General features: G+C 39.3%; 1 protein-coding gene across 2 annotated transcripts in view; it reads right to left on the reverse strand.

Moving 5' to 3' along the window:
• The window catches only part of DIP2C (DIP2 disco-interacting protein 2 homolog C (Drosophila)), a 149197-nt gene that overhangs the window by 57534 nt on the left and 73029 nt on the right, over positions 1-18634 (reverse strand). For both annotated transcript variants that reach the window (XM_009886781.1, XM_009886779.1), the window contains 7 exons: positions 14628-14767; positions 12879-13015; positions 10488-10696; positions 9524-9638; positions 4837-5038; positions 2670-2779; positions 1806-1886 (listed from right to left, as the gene is read on the reverse strand). In XM_009886781.1, coding sequence (XP_009885083.1) covers positions 1806-1886; positions 2670-2779; positions 4837-5038; positions 9524-9638; positions 10488-10696; positions 12879-13015; positions 14628-14767 — 994 coding nt within the window. The remainder of the gene's footprint in view (positions 1-1805; positions 1887-2669; positions 2780-4836; positions 5039-9523; positions 9639-10487; positions 10697-12878; positions 13016-14627; positions 14768-18634) is intronic.

Consider the following 18634-nt stretch of genomic DNA (forward strand, 5'->3'; position numbering starts at 1 on the left):
GCACCAGGCAACTATTCCCTTTGGGTCTTTTATACGAGGTGTCCTGCAATGTAAAGGTGTTGCAATCCTTCATGACACACACTAAAAACAATGCACTGCGCTAATTTTGAAATATTCCAAATTCTCAAAAAGCTTGGGTTACAGGAAAACACTAATCTCAGTGGATTTCTATTAGTCATCCACTGCACGATGCCTGGATGTTTTAGAACAAAGTGTACAGACAATGTGCACGGAAGACAAAAAGGGAAAAGTTACAGACCAGAACTAAAATTCAAAATGGGTAATAAAACTTGCCTAAGCTAAACCCACCAAACCTGTCACTTCTTTCCATAAAGCATTAAATCTTTCCATAAAGCATTAAGTCTCTCGAACAAATTTCACGTGATAAGATACTCCACACTGAGAGTAGTGGAGAAACTGAATTTCAAAATTCACTTATTTTTCACTTCCATGGAACGATAAATTATTTTGTTAATCCTTGTTTTGCACATTGTGCCCTTCCCTCCCACTGTTTGAACCCTTCTGCCAGCATGGGAAGTCTGGCTTTATTTAAAGCTCAAAAGCAACAGCCTGTGTGGAGGAGATGGGACAGTACCTATCACTGTCTCTTTCTCACAGCATCTCAGCTCCTAACTTATAGGACAGAACAATGCACTATTTCAATGGTGTAAAACTGAATCTATAAACATCACTGGCTCTCAAGTTTTCTACTTTGCCACAGATAACTACCTTACACTTCACTATTATCGGTCAAGTTGCACATGTTGACAGAATATGAGCTATTAATCTGAATTCAAAGAAGGTCATTTAATGACTTATTGGTAGCCTCAACCTGAATTTCGGTGCCAGCACTGTAGTATGGGCTGGGGAAGCATATCCTGTAAATACAGTAAGTGGTCATTTCTCAGAGGTTCACAAATTACTGGAGGTTTAAGAACCCATCCAGTTGTGTAGGGACCACATGTGCTGAGGCAACACCAGCTACTCCAGATAGCCCAGAGGAACAGCAATATTCCATGCCCCTCCTCTCCTAGAGACCCTCACACACTGCCTAAATCACCCTGTTTTGACAGATGTGCCTAGATGCACCGTGGTGGTACAGTGTTTCATTCTGTACACTGGCCTTGGGAATTATCAGTTTGTCATCTACAATCATCTAGGAAGTCTGTAATCACTGACTCTTAGTAAAGCCAAGTTCTGTACCACGTGACACACATTAATTCATTTTTGATAAGCAGTGAAATGCTGTGCCGGGCTGGCACCTCATGTAGGCTATGCAGAGAGATTTATTAGTGATCCTCTGCAGACCTCCTTGGATTCTGGACATACCTCGTCTTGTCTTCACCTCCTTTCCCCATTCTCACACCTCCCCCAGATGGTTAAGTCTCAGAACCAACAATCATTGTTTTACTTAGGGAAAATGCTTTGATTTTGCCAAGCCTTTGCTTTTCAAAATTGAAATCAGGATGGTGAGCAGTATTAAATATTATTCTTCGGTATACGAATGATCAGTATTGAAATAGATTTGCAGTGTCAGCTCACCCACAACATATATGTTGTAGAAAAAGAAATGAGAAATGTGTAAGGCACACTGTCTGATACAAAAGCAATCTATATTTTGACAACTGGCAATGATTATTCTCTTTTCCTTTCTGCCTCAGTGAACATTAAATACAACAGCTGAGTATTAATGGGAAAAGAAACAGAAAGGTCGCGTTCAGCCATAGCACAAGCAGGTGCAGCTGAAATACCAGAGTGCCATTTTCCATACCGCAGCCTGTCAGAGTAAGGTCTGAGCTTCTTACCCTGCAGTTGAGCAGAGTGTAAAGCACATGGTCAGGAGTGGTCTGAGCTCTCCACTGCAACACTTCTGAGAGGAAGAGGAACTAAAACAAAGCAGAGTGATAGTCATGACACTAAATAACTTTTCATCTTTAAAAACCAGATGATAACTATTTTTGCTAGTTTAGCTATGTCTTTCTTATGTATATGCTACATTTTACATCAATACCCAGAAGCGCTAAACATGAATTAATTCTCTTGTCATCACACATATTTACAGCAAGGTGCTTTTGCATGGTAGCAGCGGCCTTTCTGGAACTGAAGCCACTGCTGGGATTATGACACATTACTACATATACTTTCAAAGCAATAAAACAGTTCTTACTGATCTCTCTGGATTTAAGCACAATTTTAATTATTTAGCTTCCTCTCTTTTTCTTTCTATACATAAATATTTATACAGCTTAGAACTTACTAATTTAATAACCCACATAAACCCAAAATAGCTGAATTCCAACTTAATTTTACAGGATAAAAATAACAGCAAATAAGGTCAGGACCATATATGCAAACAATATTCCCTGGACTCCACTTGGACTGGTAAAAAAGATAGAGGGTGATTTCTGGTAGAAGCCCCATTAACACTATCTACCATGTTTGTTCTGTTGTCCCATGTAAACTTATAGAACGAAATTCATACAAATGAAATGCAGTGATCCCCCTCATGTCTATTTTATATTTCTCTGTAAAAGAGATTCTGAAATATTTAGTGTGAATTAAAAAAGTCATCAATAAATTCTGCAACAACGATAATACAATCTATGTATTGCTAAGTGTATGGATGCTAACTAGCTAAATATAAGCCATATCAGAAAAGTTTAGCTTACCTTTCTGGCTTGGTCATTATCTTCTATTTGCCCCAAATCTCTACCACTGGCCTGTGCAATTCTTTTTCCAGAGACCAAGTTCCCCACCATCACAGAGGCAGGGCCAATTTCTAGAATAAAGCAGAAATATGTGAAGTGTAATAAAAATCCTTTGCTTGTGGATGAAAATTCAATTTATTTATTTTGTATTACATGATATTTTGCTCACATATCCACAACACCAAACCTTGAGCACATCTCTCTTGAGACAAACTTTAGTTGATGGACCAGAATTAGCTGGAAGATACGTAGGCCAGGATTCATCCTCTCTAAATATATCTAACTGAGGAACCCATTTAGCATGGGCTCTCTATAGCCAAAGACACATCTTGTCTGCCTTGATATGAGGAATCTTTGGAAAATTCAGCTCCTAATTTAGGCATGTCCATTCAAGTCCCTAAAACCAGATGAGATGCATCCAGGCTTCAGGGACAACGCTATTACTTCTCTCTTCTGTTCCCTGGGCTAAGTTGCTTCTGCATTAGCAATTCTGTAATGCTATAGACACGAAGTGACAAGGATTAGGAAGGCAGATGGTTCATATGATAAAATATATGCAAGCCCTTTAGCACAAGGTAGAGGCTGAAGAAAAATAATTCTTTAGAAGAAAGGAAGATGTCACAGCTGACACTTCTCCATGAGGTGGATTTCACTGATGTTTTGTTGCTGCTATTAGAGGAAAATACCAGTCTCGCAGATACCATTTATGCTCATGTTATGCTCGTGCTCCAGCATGGATTGCTGATCAACTGCAACTGATACCAAGCTTTCCTTCTAGTCTATGATGTCCAAGCTTTGTCTCAGTGATGGTATGTGGTATAAGTGTCAAAACCTGAGATGGTTAAGTAACCAGATAATGTACAATAAACAACATCTACAGACTACTCTGCTTTAAAAAGATGAAAGCGATGTCCTCTGGGTATGTCACAATACGCAAAATGGGAGAATGTGATGCTACCAGTTTGGTTTCTGTGTTCCTGGCATTGCTTTTACCATAGTGACATATAATGTACACATAATATATCTATAAATACGTCCACTGATCCTAATTCAGTGATTACTCTGTGAAGCAGCAACAAGGAAATATCGAAGTGAGCACGGCAAAGGCTTTAACAAAGGCTTCATTGCTTTCGTTAAGTTAGTGGAAGTTGCTGTTAACCTCTGACATTCCCGGTATCTGCAAACTGAGATTATGGTTTTGATTTCTGAAATGTTTGTCAAAAAGTTTTAAATAAAGAAACAAGCTGTTGGTTTTGGCAAACTTGCACTGAATTCATGATGGATAGTCCCCATATTTGAGATCCAGAGGGTAAAACCACTTCATATTCCAAGCTGGTTTTCAAAGTGGAAAGTAACCAACACTTAGTCTAATGTAGCTCAATTCAGGTCTTAAGCCTGAGGCTACAGATCCAGAAATCCTCGAAATTAATCTGAGTACTAAAATCTGCATTGGATTTGAAGTCAAAAATTTGCCAAAATTTTCTTGTTGATGGGGCATGGGTAACCGGAGACTGGACTACAGCAGGCTACAGGGCTTTCTCGGTCTCTTGAGTCAGTGCCTTGGTGTGCCATTTTGTCCAATATTCTTCATAAAGTGTGGCAGAACTTCTGAAGAACCATCTTAAAACTAGTTAGGGTTTTCCCTCAAATATACCTGCTGTAAGAACAATCCAAAACCACCCTGCTCAGGTAAAAACCTTTATTCTCATTCTTGTGTTTTATTTACTCATGGCCAGTTTTTAAGTATTTGCTCTTCTTCCAACACTGGTATTTAGTGTCAACAGTCCTCTTCCTCGCTATTTTACTTTACAAACTCAGCCTTCAAATAAGCTAAAATTTTATCTTTTTCTGTTTTGGTCTCAGTTCATGTGGTCTCAACAGTGCCTTGTAGAGTGATAAAAATGTCTTCATTTTTACAGAACTTCGGGTTTTGGAGCACTTTTCCTTGCACTCTTTGTGAAGGTGCCTCTACCAAAACCAACGATGTCCTTAACATACCTGGAATACTTAACAGGAACAGCTGAGCGAGCTGGTTCTCACCTGCATTAGCAGTTACTTGATTCTGCTCCCTATAGTACCATGAACACACAGCATTAAGTCATGGTCGCTTTGTCTTCACTCATCTTACCTGGTTGTTTTTGCCTTGGTTTAGGCAGGTTTGTTACACATGTGTGGGGACACATCAGCACATTACAAGGATGCAGTGATCCTTCCAAAAAGAGCTGTTTGGTTTCTGACAGGTGTATTCCTCCCAGCGGCGTCTTGGGAAGTGTGTTTGCTGGTACGAGCGCTAAGCAGTAGACTCCCACTTGATGAATACTGTCAATAGCCTAAAAAAAGCAGGAAGTCGATTTTAATGAAAGGCTAATTTTTCATCATTCTAATAAGCACATGTTGTTCTGAATTACTGCATAAAACAACCCTAATAATTAACTGGCAATGGAAAGGCACTTCAGCAATGTCAGTGATAAGGAGGTTCTTTTCAGTGGGAACAGGTGGACGGAAATGTAACACTGACGTTATTACACTCATTCCAGAAGATAAAAAAGCAAACAAAAACCTGGTGATAAATACACAGAAATCTATTAAAAAAATACTACCTAGGCATCCCTCTTAGGCACACGTCAGTAGCACGTATCCTGGAGATTTATTACTAAGATGGGCTGACAACCCATGTGAAACTAATCTTAACCTGCGCACTTCTCAGAATTAAAGTTCAAAGGATTCCTATCAACTTAACATCCAGTCCACCTTGCAGAGCAAAGAAAAATTTCAAAGGTTGCACGTACATCACCATATACCTACTGATGTATGTAGCTTATGAATTTTTAATTTTTTTTCTAAGATAATAACTGCTTCACTCCCTGATTACTGTGTAAAAAATTGTCAGGCAGGAATGGGAAATGACAACAATATAAGGGAAAACTACAAAATTATTCACTTGAAAAAAATCTGTTGAATGAAAACCTGAAAAATAAGCATTGTTGAATCTTACAGTAACCATGTTCATTGTCTGACAAGTGGAGTAAACTGCATCACTTTCAAGAAATCTGTAACGTAGAGTATCTATGTAATTTATGAATAACCATACATAGATTTTAATTCCATACACATTTTAACTAGTTATTTTCTTTACATTGGTAACAAAAAATCCAGCGAGTTAGAAAAATTACTTCAGACATCCATGCAGACTGAAAAACAAATTGCAGACAGCATCTCTAATGAGTAGGTAAATGTTCAAAAATACAATTTACTTAACTTGCATTTTAATTTTTAACTCTGAGAAAAGTGAACACATACGTCTGCTGCCTTGAAGATACAATCTATATTCTGAGAATCAAATAATCATTTATAGTTATGTACTTAAGTGTAGACCAGTAAATTACTGATTACTTCTACAGAGACTCTAAGTAATGCTTTGCTTTTTGCTTCTGTTTGCTTCATTTTTTATTGATTTGATTACAAAATTTCATAAGAAAGAATACTAAAGCAGTTACTCATTTTACAAACATTGCAGTTTTAGTAGTGGTAGATCTCATGGTAGTATTCGAAGATCTCGCTGCTAGTTTCCAGGCACCTTACCTGAAAGACCAGCAATACTGAGATATATATGACAGCCAACACACAAGGTCTTATGTTTCTGGCAAAAACCACCAAAACCTCCTAATTGTAATGTTATTTGTAGGTTCTGAAAAGCAGTAATAGATCATGGGATCCTCACCTGACATCAGCTTGAAGGAAAACTGTTACAGGGCAAGTAACCACTCTTATTCAAACAAAAAACAGTGTGGCTCCTAGAGCTAGTGAATGTAAAGCAATACGTAGCTGGGGTGGGATGAGGGGTGTCATATATAATGGTCCCCCAGTGGCTTTCAAACTGTCTCCTTTGATAGCTACCTCTGCAGCACAAAGTCTGATAAAATGTCATGGGTCATTCAAAATTGTCACCTTTCACACTTTCAAGTTTGGCACATTTCTGAAGCGGTGAATGACTTAGTTTCACAAGGATGAGCACTGACAAACTGAGCCTTAAAATTCTGAGAGAAGAGTACCAGTGAATTTTACTACTGCTGGCATTTATGCCCCTTGACAAGATGGCTTGGTTTTGAAATTACTCTGTCCAGCCAGAAGTAAAAAGAGTATCTGAAATCTTTATCCCTCTGTTTCATTGAGAAAACAGATTAGAGATACCAGAACTCACACAGAGTCCAGACTGCTACATTGTTCAAGCTAAGAAAACATCTCACTGACAAAATTCTCTGGGCAGACACTCTCTAGTTCCGCAGTGGATCTCCTAGCTTTGCCTAGTCCTGTCAAGTCCTGCCAGAGTGCTGGCACTGGTAAAACTAACATCCAGTCTGCCAGGTACAAGAACCACAACTCTGTCTGAAGGGTCAGATCAGTTTGCAGCAGCCTGGGAAATGAATGAGTATCTAAGATCCATCTGACTAAACTGCTGGGTGACCTGGGATCTTCGCTCACACTGTGACTAAAATACCGTCCTCCTCCACTACTCTCAAGAAACTCTATACCCAGCCTGACCACTCCCTCCCAACCATGCCTCTGCTAAAACCCGCAGATGCAGTCCAACGTAGTCCTGTACGTACAGCAGCTCTACCATCCTGCAGCGCTCTGCTGAGAAGCAGGAAGGGTCAGGGAGACTCAGAATACGTGCAACCCACTGGAAAGTAGTTCTGCAAATCAATGCAGCTTAACTGTAGGGAAGAGATGCAAAGACACAGCAAGGCACAGCAGAAGCAGGCGGCGTAGGGCCGGGCTGGCACAGGGCAGCACACGCAGGGTGTCAGACGAGTCTCACAAATATCATCAGAAACGAGCAGCGATTTGGTAGAGTTTGTTATCATGGACGTCATTGAGATTCATGACACAAGTGTGATGTTGTTATGTTGCTCGTCACTAGCTGATGATTCAGATACAACCAGTTACCACTTCCTGACATCAGTCATTACAACTCTGATTGGGAAGGAGGCACAAAGCATCCCGCATGCTCCTGGATTCTGTCCTCCATCTCCACTCTCATCTGAAGTGGAATCAGAAACTTCTTGTTCACATAGTGATGCACGCCAGAGTTGCACACGGGTGATGAAAGCAGCCGCATATATGTGTACTTTGATATATGGCCTACCATGCTCAGACACTGTTGTGCCTTGATCATAGTCAGAATAACAGGACTGACTTTTGGCAGGAGTAACTTGACACAGGACTCCCACAGTGTTCAGTACTGAATTCTACTGGCTATGATGGTGTAACACGTGATTTCTGTAAAAGTCACAAAAACGCTCAGCTGACAAAACAGGGGAAGTGTAAGTCCAGAGGTTCAACCTTTTCTTTAAAAGCTCGCTACTTGATAAAAATTATTGAAGCATGGGCAATCAAAAAGCCTTTCTTCCTACAATAGTTGCCCTAGGTGCTACTAGGTGCTTCAAAGGCTTTCTGTGTGATGGACCAGCTAGAGGTTCTAGCTTTTCTCAGTAATAATTTAGATCTACTGTGAATATGAGATGCCTCTAGCTGTATGAAATGTAGCTATCTTTTAACTCAAGAGTGAAGATAAACCTGTCTTGAGATGAATGAAAACTTATTTGTTCAGTTTCTTCAAGGATACAGTAGACAGATTCCCTTTCTTATTCAGACAAAGCAATAATGAATAAAAACATCTTCTCTGAATTGTGTGGGATCTTTTTCTTTGGCTCTTGGGTAAAGCAAAAAAGATGTTTGCAATATATTTATGTGAGAAGAGTCCTTCAGGAAGGACAGAAAGGAAGGTAGGAAAGAGAAGTGGAAGAAACAGGTGACCAGCTGTAGACAGAGCTGAAACCATTTCACAAGGTAGCAACAAACAGACTTACTTTGACTACATCTCCATTAAACCTATTGTTTTTGAGTGAGAATTGGCTTAACCATGGAGATGGAGGAGATGGAAGATGACTGCTATCTAAAGTATCTAATTTTTTGTGTGTGGATGTTAAGAGTTGAAAAACCTTTGAGTATGGCAATGACATTACCTGAACTTGGACTGCTATATATAAGGAGATGATCAGAATTATTTAGTATTTAGTAGCTTCTATCTTCTGGTTAAACTGTTGAAAAACACCAGCAAGGTGGGTTCCATCACAGTGGTACGTGCCTTGCATGATCCACCAGACAGCTGGAATGGGATTCCTTGCAATAGGTGTCCTCTATGCAGATAACCTCACTGTAGATACCTAGATCTGAGCTAATCAATCACTTCCTTTAATCTCAGTGGAGAGAAATTGGCATTTTTAGGCTGTGTTTCATTCAGGTTTTTTTAGCTATCAACATGGTGCACTAGAAACACATAATTCTCTTCCACTGATTAAAAAAAAATAACTGGAGATCTAGCTCACATATGTGTATCTACTTTTGACACGGTCAACTCCATATCAGTGCCAGTAACTGTTTAGTAAGAGACTTAGGTAGCTTTTTGACAGTAAGACTACACAACACATTCATTCATTACCCTTTTGAAGTAATGAACGATTATATCCTTATAAACCATATGCTACTCTCTCCTTGCTGTTATTTACTGCAATTCATCCCTGTTTTCTTATAGCACCTTGATTAGGAAAAGGATCACTCTCTGGATATGTGCAGCCCGGATAGGAACTGTCACTCAGAAGAATCTAATTTTGTGCTCATTAGGTGCAAGTGCAACTGAAGGTGGACTTACAATTACTCAAAGACAAATGTCAGTTACCTCGGGGGCCTGAAAGATCAATAAAAAGAATATAAAGGAGGACAAATAGCTTCCAAACATACACAAACAGCATTACCTGAAGAACTCTACTCATCCATTGAAAACTGTCTTCCTCTGTGGAATCTGGCCTTTGCTCAGCAACAATAACTATCCTTTCATCGTGCAGCACGCTCACTGAAAACACTGCTATTCTATAGAAGAGAAGGAGAGAAGAGTATTTAGTGCCAGGACAGATGGAAAAACCTGTCTTCTAAGTTAATCCTCCATAACTATGATTTTGTTATTTATTACTCAGACAACTGGTGCATCAATTAGTATTTTATTTATGGGGTAATGGCAAGAAGAACAGTTTTGGATAATTCCTGGAGGAGAAATAGGGGGCTTTGTTCTAGAATCATGTAAATACAGGCATAACGTCACAGCAGGGTTGGAGAAGTAAACCTTCTTGGGATAAGAAAAGCACTGAATTTGGGTCACACCAAGATTGTTGTTAGGCTGTTATGTAACAGCCAGCACAAGCACCTTCTTTGGCCCCATCTTAGAAGAAAGTAATTGCAACACCATTTATAAGAGGTCTGCCATGTGATCAAGTCTGAGAGCATGTTACTGCATTAGGCTCTTCAGAAGTTTTACGTGTTTCCTGCTCTGTTTCAGCACATTAGGGAGGCCACACAAGGAGCCGCTGTCATGTTCAAGAACTTCAGTGTTAGGCATATTGGACATGTTCAACTCAGACAGAAACTATCCTGTTGAGTCAACACCTTCAGAATTAACCAGCTGTTCACGAGGAAATTTTAATAATTACAGTTTCGGATCTTAGTATCTAAAGTCTGTCTCAACACCGTTGTTCGCTTTAGTGGCCAGCCCAGCCCAAATCACACCACCTCTGCTGTCTCGGGGTTCTAGCAATATGAACACAGCAATGGAGGGAAACCACAGTGCACATTAGGTACCACTTTCTGAAAGCATTTTGGGTCACTTACACCTGGTCTAAGTAAAATAAGGATTTCTACATAACGTAAGAAAAGAAAGGATCAAACCTTCCCCTGTAGACAAATTTCATTGGTTCCACGGCCAGTGCTGTTGCTACAATGTCATCAGCATTATGTCTTCTTCCACTGACAACCATCAAACCATCCATTTTGCCGATAACAAAGACAAGTCCACCCGGTCCTATAAAGCCCAGTAGTCCGGTCCTTATAAAAGGATATTCAGTGATAGGGCCACCAGAACTGGTCATAGGAAACACCTGTAAGACAGAGAAATACAGGTCTTCAATTCTATACACAGAGATCATGCTGCAAAATATTTCAGGCCTGCTCTCTCAGATGGCTCTTCTGGAATGAAGTAAATAGGTCACTGGTGATGCTCTTTACTCTTCACTGACCATAAAGGGAGTGTCAGGAAACTCCTGGACTAGTGTGTGAAATTTTCTGTACCTGAGTTCCAGCAAGTTCCATACACATTTTCCCTAACCATGGCTCTGTAAATCATTTATGACCTTAAAAAAAAAAAAATCAAGATAAACAGTATTTAAAAAAATAAAAGCTCTGCAGAGTGCAGCTAACCTGAGGTGCTATGTATAAGTAACAGAGAGATTGAATTGTAAACATTACAGTAGAGGTTCTTTGCAGTGCCTCATGCTCATTTGCAGCACAGTATAGAGAAATAAGCAGGCCAGAAGTGAAGCTATTTTAAGGTACTATACATTAATGACTTTGCAGCTGACCACATTTTTATCTAAGGTCAATTAAGTCCCCACAATATCAGCGATAATGCCTTCTGTAGCATGCCTAAAATTGAAAAAACAGCCCAATACAGAGCCTCTCTACATGTCTGAATACTAGACACAAACTCCACAGGATAGATTTCTATCATTTTTTCTATCCTAACTAGCACAGCATTATCCTTCTGGCACATGAGCTACTTTAAGCTGCATTCTGACACAACCACACTTTCCTGCTGTTGCTTCTTTAAACTAAAATAGTCTAAAGGCAAGTTATTTAAGATGATGGCAACTGGAAGACCATGGCTATATAGTGTCCTTCAAAGCTCATCTAAAAAGAAAGGTCAAATTCTGCTGCCAGATGCCCATGGGTGACTCTTATTGAATGGATTTAATGCTTATACATCCTCAGCCATAATTCATTTCAGGAACACAAAACTCTTTCATTCTCTAATACCTGCAACATGAATTACACAGTAAAACAGAAAAGAGGCCCACTTGGAGAGGGCTTCTAAGAACATGTTTAACTTTAAAAATGAATGGTCCTGCTCACTCACTACCAATTTATTTGCTTAGCATTAGGAATAAGTCTAAATCAGTCTAAATATGCTGTTAAACTGCAGACTCAGTTATGAATTATGAATGATTTTACAATTACAGCAAGTACAAAATGAACATGAGTACCTTTCTACCCTGAAATACGTGAAATCCAGGATTATGATTCACACTGAGTATTGCCAATTGTACTTGTAGCACAGTAATCAGCTATCAACAAATTTCAGATCACACTAGCATAGTAGGATTCCTGGCTTCAATAACAGGATGTAGAATTGTATTCACTAGTCTCCATTAATTATTTAATGTATAGTGTTTACAGCATTCAGATCTGCATTTTGCAGGAGATACTAGTCATGTTTGGTCTATTAAAAACGGTAATATCAGAGCATTTGTTAAGGGAAATGTAAATGTATTTTTCTTAACTTTCTTCTCAAATATTAAAAGAGAAAAGGATCAGCACTTAATACAAATCTCAGCTCAACTTTTTTAGTATTTCTCTGATTTCTTCAGCCTTTCATACTGTCTTCAGCAGAAGTTAACGGTAACAAATGAGCAGGTACAACAGAGCTATCAATACAGCTGTCTGCACTGCAGCTGAAGCCTACTGGAAAACAGATTCCACAAAGCAAAAAGGCTTTCACCTAAGGCAATTCAAACTGGGGACTAATTAGGAAAAGGTATCTTTGCTATTCAGATACCTCTTGAAGACTACCTCTGTCAGGATTCTGTATAAATGCAAGCCTTTAATGCTGGCTGCGCTGTGGAAATGTTGGAAACTGCTTTTTAAAGATACTCAGCAGCCTTCCTACTGTTTGCAACCATCAAATTCTGCATGTAGCTAGCTCATAGACTTGTATAGTGTTAACTTTTGAACTCTTTCTTTCTGCTTTCCTTCTGATTGTTTCAGCCCCTGGTATCTTCTTTCAAAATTAAAGTAAAAGCTCTTTAGAGCCAAAACTAAACCTACATAAAGATCTACTACTGCACTCAATGAAATGGGCTTCAGTGCAGATTATCTGGCTAGACTACAGGTCCCAATCCACAAGCATTCATTATTACTACTATCAAATATTTATGTCAAATATTATATCAAAATAGAAAAAGTTAAAAAGTGAGTATTTTATATAGCATTTTTTGGTAAGCTTACCTCAAAAGTATTTTTAGTCATGCCCGAGAGTCCATAATATGATGTACCCGTTGCAATAGCACATACACAAAGTTCTCCTATTTCATCTGTTTTACACAGCTGAGGAATTCCATCTGGCTTCACTGAACACATTATAGCTAGAGGGAGAGCAAAGAACTTTAAAAAAATTATAAAATGAACTACAGAATAACATAAATGTTGTGGGAAAGGCATCATGGTGGAGTTGGAATAAACAAATAAATTATATGTAGTCTAACTTCTACAACCAGTTTCTCAAACATTAAGGTGTTCAACATTATCACATTTTATTTATATTATAAATAGTATTTATAAAAACAATGCAAAGATCTTTATGTAAACTCAGTCTATACACTGACAGCAAAACCTAACTTGCCTTGCTTTCTAAAATTTCAGTTGATCTGTAATATTGCTGCGAAATGTGACTGTGCTCCCAGTTTTGCATACTGAAGACCAGATTTGCCGCAGTCAGTGCAAAATGAAATACCCTAATGGAGTTCTTGATAATAATTATATATATATAGGGGGGCAAGCAACCAGGAGATCCGCCTCTCACAAAGTAGCAAGTAACACCGTATGAAAGATCAAGATATTCTAGCAGACTAGTATCGTTGTTTTACTAAGAATTTATCAGAGCTCAGACTCCCTCTCACCAGTCTTACAGGACTGCAGAGACAGCAGGAGCTGAACGGGAGGGATTAGAAAGCACTGGTCTGAGGAAACAGCACTGTTTTACGTGTCAGCCATGTGAGTAAGAAACAGGTATGCTGCTTTAGCTATAATCTCTGGAGTTGCAGTCCAGCATGTGTAGATTTTGCAGTTGGAAAGAGGATATGATAAACAAAGGAGACCAGGAATGAATCAGCATGTCTTTTAAGTACAAATGTAAAGAATCTTGAATGACCTTTCTCTCACTCTGAGGATAAACGGGAGCGTGTACTTTTATTAAAACAATCAGAATGTAGTATGAAGCGTAAGATGGCACATCTATAATAGTATCTGATACAATAACTATTAGACAACAACCAATCTTCCTTGATTTTAAGTTGTTCAACTGAAATTTTATAAGATGCATCATTATGTTTTATTCCTTTGGTGCATAACAGACGTTCTTTTATGAAAAACTACAGTATTATCCTTTTCTTGTCTCTATAACATTTCATTTAAAATCTAGCTCTCATGAAAAAATCTTATCTTCATCTTTAGAAGCACTGGTTTCAGTTTGAATTTATCAGGAGGAACTGTTCAGTCATACCTTCTCTTTCTAATATCTGTGTGATAGCACAAGATCTTTGGAAAAACATTCTGCAAGGCTTCAGATAGCAATATTGTTGATCCTTAGCATAGGTTATGAAAACTTTCACTACTGAGTCTCATCTCGGTCGGGCTTATGGATATTTATAGCCTCCAGACACTGGAATCCAACTTCCTTATTTTCTGTACCAGTATCTCACAGTTAAGGAATGGATGTTCTGATGTGGTGACAGGTTGTTTAAAGCACATCACTAATGCAAGTAAAGACATCCACTGAAGTAAACAGAGAGAAGAAATCTTGGGATTTCCAAACCATGAAGTTTTACAAAGCAATACTTTTGGATTAAAATGTTTTCAAGTACACATGTTCTAATCCCAAAGCTTGCTGTCTAACAGTGCAGTATGCCCACCTATGACTATCTACAGCTAATTACTTAAACTGATGAATCATAGTAAGTTTCAAAGAGAGTTCCTTACCTCCTGGCATCACTAAGCCAACATCCTGGACAGTCAGAACAGAAAGTTTTTCTTCAGAGTCCACTCGAATCACTCCATAAGTGAGACCATGCATGGACAGAACTCCTCTGCCTGGTGGCTGATTGCTGTCATCTGTTGGCCTGCAACCATGGGTTATAACATCAGTTCACCAGCAGGCAGACGTAAGCATTTACTTATTCTTAATGGACTACTGTTGCAAGTCCTCCTCTATTTCAGATTTTAAGATTTCACCTTCTTTCTCCCCTACTAGACCTGACAGATCATGTTTTTCAGTCATTTCTGAGTAACTATGTCTGTCAACTCTCCCATTCAGTAGCCACCCGCATATATGGGGCTGCAGAGATGAAAATAACACCTAACATTTACCCAAAACAGCTTGTATTTAATTTTTAGATAGATCTATAAAGATTGCTTGATTACCCAAGTAAAGACCCTTTGCTGTGTTTTAAAAATCACAGAATCACAGAATGGTCAGGGTTGGAAGGGACCTCTGGAGATCATGTAGTCCAACCCCCCCGCCAGAGCAGGGTCACCTACAGCAGGTTGCACAGGACAGTGTCCAGTTGGGTTTTAAATGTCTCCAGAGTGGGAGACTCCACAGCCTCTCTGGGCAGCCTGTTCCAGTGCTCCACTACCCTCAAAGTAAAGAAGTTCCTCCTCATGTTAAGAATGGAACTTCCTATGTTCAATCTTGTGCCCATTACCTCTTGTCCTATCACTGGGCACCACTGAAAGGCAGTGCAGATGATGTGGAAGGATACTGCACTCTAAATATTAGAATCATCATCATAGAATCATCATAGAATGGTTTAGGTTGGAAGGGACCTTAAAGATCATCTAGTTCCAACCCCTCTGCCATGGGCAGGGACACCTCCCACTAGACCAGGTTGCTCAAAGCCCCATCCAGCCTGGCCTTGAACACCTCCAGGGAGAGGGAATTCACAACTTCCCTGGGAAACTTGTTCCGGTGTCTTACCACCCTCATAGTGAAAAATTTCTTCCTAATATCTATTCTAAATCTACCCTCTTCCAGTTTGAAGCCATAACCCCTCATCCTACCACTACATGCCCTTGTAAAAAGTCCCTCTCCCTCTCTCCCTCTTCCCAATTAGGAACTGATCAGTAAATAACTAGATAAACTCTCTATATGTTAACTATATTGAGGCAGCCTAGAACTAGGAAGCCAACCTCACCTGCTAGGCTAAAAGCCTAACTCTAACACACTGGTATCAAAGCCAAGATTAGAATAGAAGTATGCTGTGTTTAAATCACAGATATGACTTCCCACTCTCAATACTTAAGCATTTAAAATTACTGAACAGAAGAAATCAGGTTGTAATAGATTCAGTGCCAAGTACCTGTGGAAGCTGCAAGGACTTTACCATCTTTATTTTAGTGCATATAATTGAATTCTTCCTATTCTAATTTACCACATGAGAATTGAAACAAATTACACCTTCATCAGTCATGGTCAAAATGTTGTGGATGCAGCCTCTACGTAACGCCTCAGTTTGCTCAGATTCACTGCTGACACACTGCACAATTCCACAGCATCAGCACAAGCTGCCTGTCAACTTGTTTCAATATAAAACCGCCTGTTGTATCAGTGGATGCAGTCATACCTATGTAGAGTGTAGCTTGAGCAAATGAATGTTGACGTATGCAAGTTATTAAGTCGGGGAATGTGTCAGGGCTTTTCACGTCTGGACAGATTCTCATACTGTCCTGCATTTTAAAATGCAAAACTGGAAGTTAATGTGATGCTGATTTGAGTGTGGATAATGCATCCATGTAGAGCAGCCAGACTCCAGCTATTTTCAAGATGAATAAACCAGGCAATACTTAGTTCAAGATTCTGCATTTTTCCTAAATACTCCATCATAACACAACTATTTTTTAACAGATAATGTCCTTTTATATGACATTTCTCCTCTACTGTGCTTGAAATACTAGATGGGCCTTAGCCAATTATGCTCACGTAAGCCTTGCAGTGATCGGCACTATAAATTTCAATTAATAGGTTTTACGAGGCATATTTCTCAAGTGACATTGTCAACAAAGAAGGATGTGGGCACGCTTGAAAATGCATTAGAGCATAACAAATGGTGCTAGTAAACAAGCAGCTGTGATAAATAACATTCCCATCATGTAAAAGGAACTTTCAGTGACATTATTGATCAACTTCCTCACATCCTTGCTCCCCAAAACACACATTTTACTGCTCATGAGAAGAAAGGTCTCCTGCAGGCACACACAGCTTCTCACAGCCTTCTTGGAGCACTGGCCAGCTAGACTTTCAGCACATGCACTTTCTTGCATTACTTATCATAGAATCATAGAATTGTCTAGCTTGGAAGAGATCCTTGGGATCAGGCTGCTAAAAAGAAGAGCGGGCACAGCTGCCTACGGGACAGGGGTGCAAGGGAGGGAAGCTGGAGGCATGAAGCCTCTTGGCTCATGTTGGGGGACTTGTCAGCACTTGTTGTGGCCTGGGTTGAGATACCAGCATTGCCCATGTTAGCAAGAAGTGCACTTGTTAGCAAGATGGGCACTTCAGCACTGTTATTTCAAAGTACTTCTGGTATCCTGGTAGCCTGAGGGATCCTTGAATGAGACACCAGTTAACCATGCTCGAGTCTCCTCATGCAGGCAACTAGCTATCTGACACCGAAAGGGAATACAGTCAGAGGACCCAGATGGAGAAGTGAGGTGGGGAGCTAAGCACCTAACAGCACCTACACATCCTCTTAGAAAGTATCTTGTCAGCAACAATCCTGCAATATATGGCATCTTATTTTGTCCTGTGCACGACATCTACATGGGAACATCCCTAAAACAAGTATCTCTGCCAAGCAGGACAGAAATCACTTGGAAAGAAGATGAGATATAAATAACCCATTTCCAATGTATTTATGATTTATTTTAAAGTTCACATTTTAAATTTTCTTTACACGTTCAGTATTTCTAATACTGGATTTAGAATCCTGCTTCCTAGACAAAGAAATATCCTTCGATTAAGGTAGGAGCAACTAAATAAAGGTATAATTCCACCGACTTCATATCCTAAGTAAATTTAGCTTAAACCACCAGACAAACCTACCCCTTTAATTTCCCAAACCGTGAAACAGGGACAATGAGCATCTTCTTCAAAGCTGATTTGTTCATACTGTGTAGCTGTAGAGAACTTTGAGAACCATTACCACTACCATTTACAGGTACAATCTATTTTACCATTATTTTTCTCCAGTCATTTAAACGGGAAGAGAACTGTACTTAAACTTTTGCACTCCCTTAAGCAAGTGGGTTCAGACTCATATGCAATAAAGCAAAGGGGAATATCATAAAGAATTATTTGCATGACACATTCCTTTAAATATTAGGCTTCCTGATTCAGCTCTAAGGCTAAAGTAGCTATTAGTCTGTTAGTGACTGTCTTTTTCTAAACTATGAGGGTATTTCAACTGAAAACTGGTTGTGTTACTCTTCCTTGTAGGAAGATCAGTAAAAATACACCACAGATTTTGAAAGAGTTGGAGCATTAACCAGGAGCTCTCTGGATCTGTGCTCTGCGGGGAGTCATTTTAATGCATACTTCAGCTGTAACTCTTTGGAGCTTGTATGATAATGACTTTACTGTCAGTGGAGATGGCCTGAATAAAATGAAAAATACTAAAGCTCCCAAGTTCAGCTGGTATTATCCTACCATTAAACAGACTTCAAAAAAAGGAGATACGTGTTCAGCAACATTCACTATAGTAAGAACTGCTCTGTAATTACACAGCGAGGCACTGAAGATAAAAATGCCTTTTTTTTTTGAATTATCCACTATTTTATGTGCTAATATTTTTTTTTAATGTAAGCTCTCAATGCTAGTTCATTTGAAATTTAATCTCTAGTGCTTCAGATGGCTGCGAGCATAGAGTTCAAGTAAGTCTAGAAAGGGCACACCAGCCTCAGTACGTTGGGATGCAGCGAGTTCTCCCACT

The sequence above is a fragment of the Charadrius vociferus genome, unplaced genomic scaffold, assembly GCF_000708025.1.
Source record: "Charadrius vociferus isolate BGI_N301 unplaced genomic scaffold, ASM70802v2 scaffold255, whole genome shotgun sequence".
Lineage (NCBI taxonomy): Eukaryota > Metazoa > Chordata > Aves > Charadriiformes > Charadriidae > Charadrius > Charadrius vociferus.